Here is a 16,745-nt window from a genome sequence, read left to right on the forward strand (position 1 = left end):
GTTTGTGGTTGTTTTTTTCCGAGGAAGGGTTTCTCTGTGTAATCCTGGCTGCCCTGGACTGGTTTTGTAGATTATGCTGGCCTTGAACTCACAGAGATCTGCCTTCCTCTGCCTTCTGAGTGCTGGGATTAAAGGTATGCACTACCAGGCCTGGCTGATGGAAAATTTTGTGTTATTTTGCCATGGAGGAGTGGGCAAATTTAGAGTTATAAAAAAGAATATAAAGATAAGTCTCTTTAAAATTTGCCCAGTTTCTCCTTAAGGTACTGTTTTATAAATTCATCGTAATACCATAACCAAGATGTTACTATTGAGTCTCTACTTGTTTTAGTGAGCTTTCTAGGCTTAGCGCTCTCTCTCTCTCTCTCTCTCTCTCTCTCTCTCTGTGTGTGTGTGTGTGTGTGTGTGTGTGTATGCTGTATGTGCATGTATTAAATTTTATACCATTTTTATAAATCAGTCTGTCTGAACTTCATCTGTGTTTTCTCTTGAAAGATACAGGCTTCTTGGTAGAATAAGATGGTTGAAACCATGTGCGGTGTGGTTTGTTGCTGTTCAGCCATTGCTTTTCTCCTCGCAAAGTTCTTTTGGTTCCTGGTTCTCTTTGAGTTGTATTTGGAATACTTATAACACCATTTTGGATGTTGGAATCTCAGATGCCAAGTATCTTTGAGGGTCCTTTTGTTTGGATATTCCAGAAAATCCAGGAACAACTTTTATTTTGTTGATACTTTGAAAGCTATATTAATATTAAAAAGGGTTTGGTTGTTGTTTCAACTGATGTATAGTTCCTACTACTAATTTTCGTTGCATTATTTCCTCTTTCATCCCCTTTCTGAAGGTGAAGACATCTTTGTGAAATTTCTTGGAACAGTTCTAAGCTCTTACTAGCCTGTATATTTGAGGGACAGTATGGTATTCATGTAATGTCCTTGAACTGTTTCCCACTAGTGACAGTATTAGTTACTTTTCTTGTTAATGTGACGAAGTCCCTGATAAAGGAGGTTTACAGTTGGAGGAGGCACTGGTCCTTATGGTGCAGAAACCATGGTAGCAGGAGTATGAGAATGTTGTTCACGTTGTGTCTCCAGGCAGTCAGCAGGAAGATATGAGTATTGGTGCTCTGTTTTCTTTCTCTCTTTACTTGATACAGGTCTCTAGCTCATATGGTACAAGACAAGCCCAGAAGTAGCTCTTAGGTGTCACTAAATTTATCAAGTTAGCAATGAAGACTAGCTGTCATGGTGCATTTTCTCATTAGATCTATCTGTTTTCAATGAATTTCTTATTAGTATATATTAAATTATATGCAATAGATTTTTGTTCTTATTTCATGTATATAATGTTTTTTTTTGTTGTTGTTGTTGTTGTTTTTTTGTTATTCATTCCCCATTATCCTCTCTTTTCCCCCTGCCATTCTCATGGATCCCTTTCCCCTTCCCAGATAGTGTTCTTATTCTTATTCTTTAATGTTATTTTAATTTGCCTTTTATTTATGTATATGTGGGTCTGTATGCATGTATGTGTACATTTTAGTGACTGTGGAAGCTCGAAGAGGGTTTCAAAAGAGGGAGTTCCAGGCATTTGTGAACAATCCCACATGGATGCTGTCAACAGAACTTGGATCCTCTGTAAGAGCAGCGAAGTCTCTTAGCCTTAGATCTGGCTCTCTCCAGCTTCCTGCCTCAATGTTTTGATTTTGTTGAGCCATTGAGTTTAGTTAGTGAGTTTAGTTAGAGCAGGGCATACATTCTACTCCTCCCTCTGGGTTATGTGTTCTTTCTGCTTCTTTGTAATGTTTCTTGAACCTTGGAGAGGATGATGGTGATACCCATTTATGGCTGTCCATTATATTAGTCACTGTTCTCAGCGTTATGCACTTTGCAGTAAAAGCCATCCACTGCAACAAGAAGCTTTTCTGATTAAAACTAATGGTAGGACTTTATGAACATAAACATAAATATTTAGAAGTCGGTTTGATGGGCGTATTGTATCAATTTAGCAAAACATCAGTAGTAGCTTCCCTGCTGGAGCCTGTGGTCTTTTTAACTGTGCACTTTTCATTAAGTCTATAGTACCATGACCTAAAGTCATGTCTTAGGTAGACTACACTAGACTTAGTGTAGCAGAGAATATCCTGCTACAATAGCCAGGGTTGTTAGTTTTCTCTTCTAACAGGTGATACCAGTTAAACCCAGAACTGACCGTAGTGTATGTAGTGAGAGAACGGCACAGGAAGCCTAAACAACAGCAGTTTACTTGAAAAATGAACTTTGGACCTGGTGTGGTGGTGTGGGCTGGTAGCACTTGAGAGGCAAGAGGGAAAGCAGATGTCATCATCTCTGCCTTCTGAATTTTGGGATAACTAGTTTGTACCACCATGCCTGGTTTCAGGTTGATTATTGTATTCTTATACTTATCCTTAAACTTAGTTCCTAATGTAAGTAAAAATACGTACAAACATCTGTAGTAGTGTGCTTTTTGAATCATCTCATAATTATTATTGTTAATTACTCAGTATTTTTGTCACATAATTCAAGTAGAGTTTTGGAGTTAGCTAGGGGAAATCTGATTATAAATGACTAAAAAATGTATTTTAGTCATTAAAAATGATTAAATATTATTTAAAATGACCGATTAATATACTTGTAAATTGGGAATGGTTTGTTTTTTTAATAACTAGAAGGATTTGTGAATTATTTAAAAGGCATCCTTTGAGTTAGCACTTGCTTAATTTTGCTTAATTTTAATTTTCAATCAATCTTCTGTGTTAGGATAGCCAAAGCTTGCTGTTTGTAGAATAGCTAGGCTCTGGTGGTGCCATATTGCCCTGGCTCTTGTGATTTTATGATGGGCATTAGCTATCTGGCTCTCCTTGGCTGGTTAAATGTTTCCAATGCAGGACTCCTCAGGGAGGCAGCCAAAGCCACGGGCCCTACAGTGGAGCTCAGGGAACAGCCTGATGCTCATTTCTGGTAGCTGTACCTCTGGTGGACCCGAATGTTCCTGGAGCCCCACAGGCCCCTGCTGGCTGTACCCCAGAGGCAGAGAGGGCTGTACACTGAATGTTGCTGGGCCCCCTACAGGCCTCCTTCAGATGGTGGGTGATGGGGTTGGGTTGAGGCCAGCTTGCAGCTCACGCCTGCTCGCTGTGCCCCAGGTGGATCAGGTAGGTAGGCTCGTTAGTCAATCTGAATTAGTTTAATGATGCCATAGATTGGGACAGGATGAAGGGCTCACATGGTAAGTCAGGCCTCAAGTGAGTCACTTCTCTTTATAGGTGACTACTGACCTTTAAGTGGACAGAGAAATACACCATCCAGAGTGCTCTGTTTCTGTATTTGAAAACCAAGAAAAGTGCATTTTTTCTTTCCAAAGCAAAGTATACACTTAAAACAATCTGATTGACATTTTTGCATGATGTTATTTTAATAAGTTTAGAAATTATTCTCCTGGCTATTAAATTCCCAAAAGTAATTAAACCACACCCATATAACCATGTTTTTTTTTTTTCTGTTTGCATACTTCTTTGTCTTGAAATATAACTCTCAAGATCAGACACTGGAGAAATGGCTCAGTGGTTAAGAGTGCTTCTGCTCTTCCAGAAGAGCTGAGTTTAGTTCCCCAAACCCATATCACAAGTGCCTTTATCTCCAGCTCCCTTTATGGCTTCAGTGGGCGCTCATATGCACATGGCACACATACACACAGAGATACGTACATATATACATAGATAAATCTTTTTTAAAAAAAATCAAACAATATGAAAACTACTTTTGTAAAGACTCAACACAGACTTTCTGTGTACTGGCTGTTCTTCTTGAGGTCCTGAGTTCAATTCCCAACAACCACATGGTGGCTCATGAGAGCCTACAATGAGATCTGGTCCCTCTTCTGGCCACGCAGACAGAACACTATACATAATAAGTAAATCTTTAAAAAAAAAAAAAGAAATCTGGATTCATATTTGAAGGTATTCATTATGATTAAGAGTGTATAATTAGGAGTTTAAAATGAGAGATGATGTTTTCTCTATTTAATTTTTTATTGAAAATAGATTTAGTTTTGTACTGTATATTCTGATCATAGTTTCCTCTCCAAGCCTCTGTCCAGATCCTCCTCACCTTCCCGCCTTTTAATCTCTCTTAAGAAAACAAGCGGGGGTGGGGGGGCTGGAGAGATGGCTTAGTGGTTAAGAGCACTGACTGCTCTTAACTCCAAAGGTCCTGAGTTCGGTTCCCAGCAACCAAATGATGGCTCACAACCATCTATAGTATGATCTGATTCCTTCAGCTGGCATACAGGAGTACATGCAGATAGAGCCCTCACATAATAAATAAATAAATAAATAAATAAATAAATAAATAAATAAATAAATGTTAAAGGGGCTAGAGAGATGGCTCAGTGGTTAAGAGCACTGTCTGCTTTTCTAGAGGTCCTGAGTTCAATTCCCAGCAACCACATGGTGGCTTACAATCATCTATACCCTCAACTGCTCTCTTCTAGCATGCAGGTGCACATGCAAATAGAGCACTAATATAAATGCATAAAATAAATAAATAAATAAATAAAATCTAAAAAAAAAAAAAGAAAAACAGGCAAATAAAGATAAGCAAATAAGAATAAAACAAAACAAACATACTAACAAACAAAAAAGGAAAAACAAACAAATGCATATGACACAAACACACAAAACCCACAAAAATACAAAATCTGAAACCATAATATATAAGCAAAGGATTGAAGAGACAGAAAGAGAGAGAGCCCAAACAATATGAGATAAAAACAAACAAACAAATCTTCAAAAAGACCTTTGAATTCATGTTGTGTTAGCCGTCTGGGCGTGGGACCTTCCCTTAAGTATGGTTTGTAAGCCTGTGAGACTTCCTTGGAGAAACTTGATTTTTCCTTTGCAAGCAGTTGTTAACTAGTGGTAGCTTCTTAATTGTTGATGGACGCATCTGTCTGGCTTCCTCATCTCAGCGCTGGGACTCCCATTTGGTTTTACATCTGTGCAAGCCATATTTGCATGCTGCCATGGTCTCTTGAGTTCTTATGTACATTAGTCTTGTTTTGTCTGGAAGATACTTTTTTTTTCCATATCTTCCATTGCCTCTGGCTATTACAGTCTTTCCAGCTTCCTCTTTTGCAGAATTCTATGAGCCCTGAGGAAAGATTCGATATGAAGACATCGCATTTATGACTGAATGTTACAAATCTCTCAATCTCCACACATTGTCCAGTTGTGGGTCTCTGTATTAGTTCCCATCTACTAAGGCAGGAAGCTTCTCTGATGATGGCTGAATAAGACACTGTTCCAGTGGGTATAGCAGAATGTTAAGTGTCATTTTATTACTGTGTCCCTTCAGCACAACAATAGTATTTGGTTTTCCCCAGATCCATGGCCTATCTGGTTTAAGATTCTTGGCCAGATGAGTAGTGTCAGGCATTATTGGTTCTGTCTTATATAGTGGACCTTAAATCCCATCAGTTAGTGGTTGTTTATTCCCACGATGTTAGGGCTACTGTTGCACAAATGGTCACCTGTGTACATGGAAGGGTTTGTAGCAGAGTTGGTATTTACCTTTCTCCCCTGGTAGTGTTCAGAGTCCCTTCCAGTACTATCAACTCTTTGTCAGTAGGGCTAAAGGCTCTAGTTAGGCACCATCTCAACTTTTTCATGTTCAGTGAAACATGTAAGTGTTGCCTTCAGCAGTAGAGCCTTACATTACATCAGCTTGTGGAGAACAGCCAATAGCCTGAGTTGCTTAGGGGTTTCTGTGGGTCCCCTTTGGCCAACAACTCAATTAGATGTAACCCATTTGGGGCACTGGTGGTTTCTCTTGGTGGTGAGACGTCTAGTTGGAGCTTTGTCTCCCGTTATTTGGTGGCTGCATTTAGATTTTTTAATAAATGTTTTCTCTTAATTCATTTTGTACCTTTTATGATTCTTAGAACATACTCAAGTTATTTCTTTGTGAAATGCTAATCTTTCAGGCCACAACAAAAACAACACCTCCCAAAAGAGAGTAGCCTCTTTGTATTGCTGTTTTTGTCAGTGAAACTATTACTTTACCTCAAAAACAAAACTCTAACCAAACTGGTCAAGACTGATTTTGTGTTAAATTGCAGTATTTTAATTCTGCTTATATGAGTTCATTGTCAGAAATATTCTTCTTGATTTGAAGGTAATGTTATAAAATTCTTTGGAATTTGAAGGTAATATTCCCAAGAGCCTATTATTTTCTCTCCCAATGTAGACATTGATGTTTTTATATGCCTTTATATCTATTCATATTTAACTGCTGAGCCATCTCTCCAATATTTTATTCATCTTTATTTTTTGTACATTAGTGTTTTGTATGCATGTATGTCTGTGTGAGGGTGTCAGATATCAGATATTGAAGTTATAGGCAGCTATGAGCTGACATGTGGGTGCTGGGAATTGAACCCAGGTCCTCTGGAAGAGCAGTCAGTGCTCTTAACTCATTCATATTTTAAGACTCATACTTTTTCTTTGGTTTTTTGTTTGTTTGTTTGTTTGTTTGTTTTTCCAGACAGGGTTTCTCTATGTATCCCTGGCTGTTTTGGAACTCCCTCTGTAGACCAGACTGGCCTCGAACTCACAGAGATTCTCCTGTCTCTGCCCCCAGAGTGCTGGGATTAAAGGCCAGCTCCCATGAATTTTTGGTAAAGCATTCCTTCTTAAAAATGTGTATGGACTAGAGAGATGAAAAGAAAGCTTGGTGTTCAAGCACAAGGACCTAAGAGTGTTTTTTGTTTTGTTTTGTGAGCCTGAAGCCCACCCTGGTGGGGAAGGAAAGGCTTTCTGACCACTAGTCTAGCTTCAGGTTTAGTGAGAGGCCTGTCTCAGGGAAAAAGAACAGTAGACATGACACCTGCTGTTTCCGTCTAGTCCTTACGCACATTTACATATACTTACATCAAGCACAAAAGAATGGAATTTAGAAAAGTTTTAAAATCTTGGCTTAATTTTTAAACTCCCCTCCCCTCAAGATGGGCTTTCCCTGTGTATTCTGTCTGTCCTGGAACACAGTCGGTAGCCTCGAACTCAGAGGTCTACCTGCCTCTGCCTCCTGAGTGCCGAGATTAAACGTATATGCCACCACGCCCTGCTAATTTTTTACTGTTCTTACTAGTACTCTAGTTTTTTTGCTTATTTGCTTGTTTCATTTTAGGGGGCTTGTTTTGTTTTTTGGGGAGGGGGTGTATGTGTATTTTTCTTTCTTTGAGACGGTCTCTCTCTGTACACCTGGCTGGCCAAGAACTCAGGTGATAACCAGATCTTAAACTCATAGAGAATCCTCCTCCCTCTGCCTCCTGAATGCTGAGATTAAAGGCATTCACATCATGCCTGATTTGTGTTATATCACTTTTTTTTTTAAAGATAGATTTTGTTTAGTATATATATATATATATATATATATATATATATATATATATATATATAAAATATATGAGTGCTCTGTCTGCATGCACACCTGAATGCCAGAAGAGGGCACTGGATCCCAATGTAGATGATTGTGAGCCACCATGTGGTTGCTGGAAATTGAACTCAGGATCTCTGGAAGAGCAGGTAGTCCTCTTAGCCACCGAGCCATCTCTCTAGCCCATGTTATATCACTTTTAAAAGAATATTTGCGTTTTAAAATATTTGTTATTTTGTGTGCATATGCTGGTATGTGCTATGATGTACTTATGAAGGTCAGAGGACACTTGTCAGAGTCATTGTTTTCTTCCAGTGAATCCCAGGATCAAACTCAGGTTATCAGGCTTGGGCACAAGTGCTTTTCCCACTGAGCTTTCTGGCCAGCCTCACTAAGCCTATTTTAAATAAATACTGTTTATTTGCTTGCTTCCTTTTTAATTCAAAACCCTTGTATTTGTTTCAGGGGGTGAGGGGAGAATATGTATGTGTGCCACAGCATCTGTAGAAGTCAGAGGACAACCTTGGGTGTTGGTGCTCTCTTTGCATCTTGTGACAGAGTCTCTTTGCTGTTTGCTACTGCCTACTGCTCTTAATGTGCAGTTCCACTGTATTTCCATAATTTCTAAAAAGAAATGCTTAAGTTTTGATTGTCTATCTCATGAGGCAGGTTGCCAATGAATGCTATCTCACAATTCTTCAGGATCCAACATCACCTTGCTCATGATTGGTCTGGTTCCCATGGAGATGATTATTAGTTTATTGATCTTGTGATGTTTTGAGCTCTCTGAGGCCTCTGCAATGGAATCTGAGTTTCAGGCCTAGATTCTGTGTTGGTCTAAAAAGCATGAGGTGGGTCCTAGTAACCAGAACAGCTGTACTAGAAGGAAAGCTCTTACTGGTCATAGAGGATCAAACTGTCCTCAAGTCTTCATGTTCTGTCTGAGCTGTCCTTCTTTTTATGCTGGTGGCCATTATTTGTGTGTGTGTGGGTGTGGGTGTGGGTGTAGGTTTAGGTGTAGGTGTGTGAGTGTGTGTGTGTGAGTGTGTGTGTGTGTGGGGGGTGGGTGGGTGGGTGTAGGTGTGTGTGTGTTTTGTTTCTCAAGGAAGACTGTTCTGGAAAACTCTGGCTTAGAACTCAGAGATCCACCTGCCTCTGCCTCCTGAGTGCTGGGATTAAAGGCATGTGCCACTATTCCCTGGCTGACCATTATATTTTTCTCTTATTATTTTTTTGAGATTATAATATAATTACATAATTTTTCATTTTTCTTTTCTCCCTCCAAATCCTTTTTATGAACTTCTCTGTGGATGCACCTGCTGACTTTCAGTTTTACTCTATGGATACAAAGAGTTTTTTCATAAAATCTTAGCATCTTGTCACAAATTCCCACCCAATCAGCAGAGGAATAGGCTTCTTCATGACCATTGCTCTGGTTAATTTAAACTGTAGGTGAGTGAGGGAGGAATTAAGCTTTGTGTTTCAGGATGAAGGATGGCAGGAACCCCTCACACATCTGTGTCTAGCCAAAGCTTACTATTGATCAGGTATTTCCTGAAAAATCAAATTTAATAGAGTAATATTTATGCTGGGAGTGGTGGCACACACCTGTAATCCCAGCTTTTGGGGAGGCAGAGTCAGGTAGGATCTCTCTGAGTTGAAGGCCAGCCTCATTTACAGAAGCGAGGCCAGAACAGCTAAGGCTACACACATACACACACACACACACACACACACACACACAAAAACAACACAAAAACCCTGTCTCAAAAAGACAAAACAAAACAAACAAAAGCCAAACAAAAAAATCCACTACTACCACCAGAATGTTTATAAAAGATTGTTTAGAAAAATGTTTTTGTAGATAACAATGAATTGATGGATCACATGTTCACTAAAAATTTAAATGGAAAAGTATTCCTTCTTAGGAAAATTATATAAGGTTAAGTTTTTGAAACATTAAATTGATGCCATTGATTATTTACTTTTATTTTCTTTCAGCATTAGGGATTGATTGAGCCCAGAGTCTTTTACATGCCAGAGCAGTGCTTTATCAGCCAGCTATATCCCTAGCCAAGTCTTGTTGACTTTTAGTCAGGTGCTTTAAAAGTTTACTCAGGAAAAATATTTTCTGAAGCAAAAGTCATGAGTTTATATGCTAAATTGCTGAGATTCTAGGCCTGCACAGTCTTGCTCCTTTGGTTTTGAGACAGTGTCTCACTGTATAGCTTTGGCTGGCCTGGAACTCACTATGTAGACTAAGCTAGCCTTGAAATGCATAAAGATGTACCTGCCTCTGCCTACTGAGCATCTGGATTATAGACATGCAGTACTGTGTGTAACCCTGATTTATTTTTCGTGTATATCCATGCCATGGCACACATGTGAGCAAGAAAACTCATAGAAGCTGTTTCTTTCCCTTTACTTTGTGGGTTTCAGGGATTAAACTCCGGTTGTTAGGCTTGGTGATAAACTCCCTTACCCACTGAGTCTCACTGGTCCATAAATAATTTTTGAGTATGTAAATTTTCATAATGAATGAGTAATTTTGAATAATTTGTAGTCATTGCTGATACTGTCCCTTTTGTGTATAGTTTTTATTCTATTACAAATATTGTAATATATTTCTGTTAATAAATGTTTTTGTGATTTCTTTATAATTCTTAACATTAGGGAATATTTTTCTTATCAAAATAATATATGTGTAAGTATAGCCAAAGTTAAAGGACACTGTAATAGCACAAAATCTTTATCAAATTATTGCAGCTATTGAAGAAAGTTTATTTTCCCCCTCTTTTGGACCTTGATAAGGATCTAAAACAAAATAACTAGTCATTTGTGTCATCCTCTAATGTGTGTGGGGGGCGGGGTGTGTTTAGAGTAGGTAGGTATATCAGCTGAATATTGTAATTAGGTACAAAAGAAGAGAGAATCATTCTTTTATTAAAGTTAATCAGAGCCTTGTCTGGAGATGGAGACAAGGTTTAGATAAGGATGATGATAACTCCTGTTCCTCGATAGCCGAAGCATCTCTAAGGTTGGCTTTTTCACATTCTTTCTTCAGGTGATTTACTGTTCTTTTGGTGGAACATCCAAAGGGCTACACTTCAATAACTTAATAGTTGGACTCGTTCTCCTTACAAGAGGCAAAGATGAAGAGAAAGCAAAATGTAAGTTCTTTTATCTCGGGTGAGAAAAGTATCATGTACAGGTACAGAATAATTAGCATCAAAATCTAGAAGGCAATAATTTTAATGGCCATTTCACCAAAGATACACAAGTGACCAATAAGCACTTGAAAAATGTTCAATATAGCTAGCCACCAAAGTGAACTAAAACTATTGCAATACTACATCATATTTTAAAGTAAAATATAATAACAGTACTTGATCTTTCTGTTGGGAGTATAAAATAATAGTGCAACCACTTTAGTTTTTGTTTTTATTCACTTATTTTTTAGTGCTGACAATAAAACTCAGGATGGATAAACAAAATGTAAATTTGTGTACAATGGAACCTTATTTTACAAGGAAAGGAAGTAAAGTGCTGAAACATATGCTGGAGAGTTGGTTCCACAGTTAAGAGCTTTTCCAGAGGACCGGAGTTTGGTTTCCAGCTATAGCTAGCTTTTCCAGAGGACCTGAGTTTGGTTTCCAGCTATAGCTAGCTTTTCCAGAGGACCTGAGTTTGGTTTCCAGCTCTTATGTCATGTGACCGACAACTGCCTGTAAACTCTAGCTCCAGGGGATCTGACATCTTCTTCTGGCCTCTGTAGATCCTTGCCTTCCCATATGTACATATGCACATGAATAAAAGTAATTATTTAAAAACATATGGGTGTATATTACTGAATAATAGGTGTTATTTAGAGTAGACCACATATGATTATAGTTATGTGGTGCTTCTAGAATAAGCAGACCCATAGAGCTGGAATATAGTAGATGAGTGACTGTTGAGCTACTTTGTGGACAGGGAAATGGAGAATGAATAACTGTTCATAAGAATAAGTGTTTTTGGTTTTTTGCCTTTCCCTTTTTTGTGGTTTTAGAGATTGAAACCTGAGCCTTGCACATGCTATGAAAGTGCTGTGCCACTCAGTTATATTGTTAATAGTATGAGATTTCTTTTTAGGTTGATGAAAATATTCTGAAATTGGTGGTAATTATTGCACATATACTAAAATTACTAAACTGTGCATTTTACAAGGTTAATTTTTCACGCTATGACTTATATTAAGGCTGTTAACTTAAAAAAAAAAAAAGGCTCTGCCTGGGTATGGGGCACACCTTTAATCCCAGCACTGGGAGGCAGAGGCAGCAGACTAACTGCATGTGAGGCCAGCTGGTCTACAGAGTGAGCTCCAGGCCAGCCAGGGCTACAGAGGGAGACCCTGTCTCAGGAAACTTAACACCAAAACCCTGAGAAAAACAAAACAAAACCCCTGGGGGAAAAAGAAAAGATTCGAAGAAACAAACTTAGTAGTCTTTTTTCTTACTTTATAAAACCAGAAATTCTGTTTTAACATTTAACCTTTAGAAATTAATTATATTCAGTAAATTACCTGTGGTCAGAAAATGTTGAGACTTTCTTCCTGAAAGTTTCATTATATGTAGCCTAAGTTGGAATTCTCATGTATCAGCCTTTTGTCTTGCAAGGCTAAGAGGATTTAAAATATAGAGAACTAGCCATATATGATAATACATACTGTCATTCCAGCACTGGAAAAGCAATGGCAGGAGAATGGCTCATCAGAGGCCGGTCTGGGCTATATATATAGTGAGACCTAATTTCAAACAACAACACACAAAAAGACCACAATGAAAATAAAAACAAATAGCACTGGGGATGTAACTCAGTAGCAAAATACTTGGCATGTACAAGGTCCTTGGTTTTTATTCCCAACAGCAGAAGGGAGAGGTCTAATAGCGTAAATTATATGTAAGTTCTACACCATTTTTATTTATATTAGGTACATTTTAGAATGCTTGAGGGGTCCTGGAACCAAGCCCCCATGATATCAAGGAAACTAGAGGTGCAGTTTACCTTTCTGTGGGACAGTGTTCAAGCCATAACAATATTTCAGAGGCAAATAAGATGTGTACTTTCACCCAGCTTACTAGTTTTTATAATTCTGTCATCTGTACCTCACGTCTTGAAGTTTAAAGAAGCAAACAGTTTTCTCTCTTTGGCAGCACATCCCTCTAATCCCAGCACTTAGGATCTAGAGGCAAGAGGGTTGGTCAGTAGTACTTCAGGGTTATGTGGAGGCTGTACGACATCCTATCTATAAAAAACAACAACAAAAAGAGCTTGATGAATTATCCTTAATTCTTTTCAAAGTCCCAGAATTTCTGCCCCTCTGAGAGACGAATGCTTTCAGAGATTTAATGACCCCCTTTATCTTTTGCACATTTTTATGTATCCTTATTTTTATGTCTGTAAACATATTTTCAACAGTTTGGCAGGTTTTTGACTTTTAAAATGATATATGGTTATTTTGACATTTACTTTATTTCCTAGTAACATGTTTCTTTATGCTTACCCGTCTTGAAGAACATACTCTATTTAACTTCTGTATTTCATTATATATACTCGCACATCTCAGTTTGTTTGTATTGGTGTTTTGAGGCAGGGTTTTTCTCTGTAGCCCTGGATATCCTATAACTTGCACTGTAGATCAAAGTGTCCTTGAACTCAACAGAGATCTCAGTTTGTTTTTTATCCTAATAAATATTTATCTTGTTTCTAATATTTGCTCTTACAGATAGTAGTTAAGTGAATGCCTTGCATTTTGTACATAAAAGTACCTGCATTTTTAAATGTTAAAATGGGATTGTTTAGAAGTAGAGTATATGACACACATCTTTACCTTTTCTAGATTTTGGCAAATCCAGAATGGTTACATTTATTTGTATACTCGTCATATTTTATAAGAGAGCCTAGCCAGGGGTTTGTGGTACATGACTTTACTCCCTGCCCTCTGGAGGCAGAGGCCGGAGGATCTCTGAATTCGAGGCAGAGGTCAGCCTGGTCTACAGAGCAAGTTCAGGATAGCCAGGGTTACACAGAAAAACCTTGTTTTGCAAAACCAAAAAAGGAAGAAGGGAGGGAAGGGGAGAGAGAGGGACAGAAAAAGAGGTCCTGTTTCTCCCTGTCTTTGCTAACACTTGGTATTAACCACATGTACGAAAAAATACCACATAATTATTTTGAAGAGTAAATTAAACGACATGCATGGTGCCACATACTTGTAATCATAGCCTCTTTGAAGGCTGAGGCAGGAGTATTGTGAATTTATAGCCAGCCTGGGCTACATAGTACTAGCTCAGCCAAGTACTAGCTCATCTGTAGAGCAAGATCATCTCAAGAGGTAGAGGAGGACCATAAAGATGACAACAACAATAATAAATTGTACTTACAAAGTTCAATTACTTTATAAATTACTTTGTAGTTATAAAGTTATTAATTGTGCCTTTCTCTTCTCTTTTTACTTTAATTCAACTATACTTGATGTAAAGATTAATTTATTTTTCTTTCTTAGATATTTTTAGTCTTTTTTCAAGTGAATCTGGGAGCTATGTTGTACGGGAAGAAATGGAAAGAATGCTCCATGTGGTGGATGGTAAAGTCCCAGATACACTCAGGAAGTGTTTCTCAGAGGTACATTTCAAGATTTATATTTCATCTCTTGTTGATGAAGTGCTAACATTTTGTGATAAATGTAGCTATGATGGTTGCTTATGTACAGAGCGTTCCTGGTATTTTTGTGTTTAATGATTATTGTTTCAATTCTTTATGTGTTGTGCTCAAAAAAGAGTATTTTTATTACCTAATAATCTTACAGGAAAATAACCTGGAATATGGGAACCAGGTATTCATGGGAGAAGTCAGTTGTATTTTGCTTTATAAGAAAATTAGGAAATTCTGTCAGATAAAGTGAAATTCAAGATTGTTGATGTCTCCCATTACTTCTATGCTTATAATTTAGAAAATTCTTGATTCTGGGTCTGAAGAGATGGCTCAGTGGTTAAGAGTGCATACAACTCTTCTAGAGGACCCTAGTTTGATTCCCAGCATCCATTTCAGGTGGTTCACAACTTTACAGCACCAGAGAATCTGGCACCGGCGCTTTCTGTGCCACCTGCCTTCATATACATATACCCATACACATGCACATAATTTAATAATAATAAAATTGAACTCCCAATTACTGTTAATGCGTCTTAGATTTTTGAGCTCTGAGGCTTTTAGCCCTATAGTTTCTTTGCAAATGGTTGGATTCACTACAGTTAAAACACCGAGTATTTTGATATCTGAGATCTCTATCAATTTCCTATGAAATTGTGAGACACAATATCATTGTGTCTCTTATCCACTCATACATTGGTGCTGCTAGTGCCTTTAACAGCCTACTTGCTCTGTTACATTCAGTACATGTATTCTCAGATGCCAAGGTCTCTATCAATACTTCTCTGGCTTCAGGCTTTGTTTACAGCTGAAACCAATCTCTGCAATAAATCTGTGAAGGCCTCTCCAGAGCCTTATATCATCTTAGTAAATGAGGTGGATTTTTTCCTGGGCTTCTCAAGCATATGTTTTATAATGGCATCATCAAATCCAATTTGTTCTTGTAGGTCAGAATTAGTTCTTGACTCTTCACCAAGCAGTTGATCTTTAACAATATTTATTCACCTTGCTCTATTTCATTTTTCTATATTTGCAGCTTCCTCCCTCCAACACATTAACCATTGTAACTGCTGACTGTCTTTTTAGTACAGGCACATTACCAAACCTTTCCAGTCTTGGGGAATAATTGTATTTTGGGTAGCCCAAGTACTTAACATTTGTTTAACAAAAGGGGAATGCATTCCATAGGAAACCACAGCCTCTTTAAAACATCGTTTCTGTTGGATGCCATGTTATCTCATCATTCTCAAGATCAACACTATTAGCAGGCATGTGCTGCACAATTACTGGGAAAACTGGTGGTGTCTTTGTAATCCCAGGCCACTCCTCTGGCAGAGCACTTGACTCAAGATTAACCTTTTTCTTCTGGAAACTGTTTTTGTTTAATGCTGTATGGCCCTGTGTGGTCTCCTGCTCCTTCTGGCTTCATGCCCGCCCCGGGGCCTGTAGGGACTTGAAACTGAAAGTGTGCAGTGCAGGGTGGGGCAGCATCTGCCTTCCAGCACAGTGTGGCCCTCTTTCATCTGCGGAAAGCTCCTGCTCTCAGTACTAGATCTGAACCCTTTTGTTCGCTCCCTCACCCCTTCAGATCCACTCACAACTCTTCTAATTGTTGAGCCATTCTCCCAACCTTTTTTTGAAACAGTATACAGGAAGAAGACTACTAAGAAGAAATAGAAAATTCCCTCTGGGAGCAAAGCAGGAGAGAGAGCCCAGCAGCAGCAACAATAAACCTTTTTCTGAAGTTTTGAAACAGGATATTCATTTCTTCACACCTTGCTGTTTCCACTACAGTATTAGAAACAAAGTTTCTTATTTTGTCTTGCATCATGTTTGGTGCCACTTGTTGGCTTATTTTTTTTTTAAGCTATTTTATTGGGTTCTGATATCTCTACCTCCCATCCAACCCTTAGTCCACCCTAATTCTTCCAACCACCCAACACTAGATAGGAGAGAAAGAAGGTTGGAAGAAAAAGGGGCCTATACCTCTATAGGCTACTTTCTGCTGATTGGGGACATAGAGTTTCTTAAGGCAAGTCCAGTCCTCATTATCAGAAAATCCTGCAGTTTAGCAAACGAGGATATCAACAATCCAGCAATAGCAAATGCAGCAGCAAGATGAACCATCAGCAGGACAAACCAGCAGCAGCAGAATTAGCAGCAGGTGCCACAGGCTTCTTGGGGCTCTCCCATTTATACCTTCTCTAGCATCCCCAGCATTAAACTATCTGTAGCTGGCAAAGATCATGCCCCTGCTAGTGCATCAGGCAAATCATAACCACCTGCTTTGAAGCAACCTCTTATCCCACATCTGGAATTAAGACAAAAACATATTCACATAACATAACTGGGTTTTAAAGAAACTGAAACTCTTCTCACTACACATAGATTCTGTTTTATATCCTTCAACATTTCTATTAGGGTTGGAGTTGCTAGGTCCCTGAATGTCAGTCTTTGTTGCATTTCCAGTGAAGTTTTGTTTTTTGGTCCTCTCCCCTCAGAGAAATCCTTACTAAACTTTGACCTAAAGAGCAGTGTCAACTAAATCTTGTTCACCCTAGATAGTTTTCTTTTTCCTCTAGAGATTTTATAAAACAAATACTTGTAAAA

General features: G+C 38.4%; 1 protein-coding gene across 1 annotated transcript in view; it reads left to right on the forward strand.

Annotated features, from left to right (window-relative positions):
- The window catches only part of Usp32 (ubiquitin specific peptidase 32), a 135,759-nt gene that overhangs the window by 39,835 nt on the left and 79,179 nt on the right, over window positions 1-16,745 (forward strand). The window contains exons 3-4 of the mRNA XM_021648365.2: window positions 10,513-10,618; window positions 13,990-14,108. Of these exons, the coding sequence (XP_021504040.1) occupies window positions 10,513-10,618; window positions 13,990-14,108 (225 nt within the window). The remainder of the gene's footprint in view (window positions 1-10,512; window positions 10,619-13,989; window positions 14,109-16,745) is intronic.

Source organism: Meriones unguiculatus, chromosome 7 (genome assembly GCF_030254825.1).
Source record: "Meriones unguiculatus strain TT.TT164.6M chromosome 7, Bangor_MerUng_6.1, whole genome shotgun sequence".
Taxonomy (NCBI): Eukaryota; Metazoa; Chordata; class Mammalia; order Rodentia; family Muridae; genus Meriones; species Meriones unguiculatus.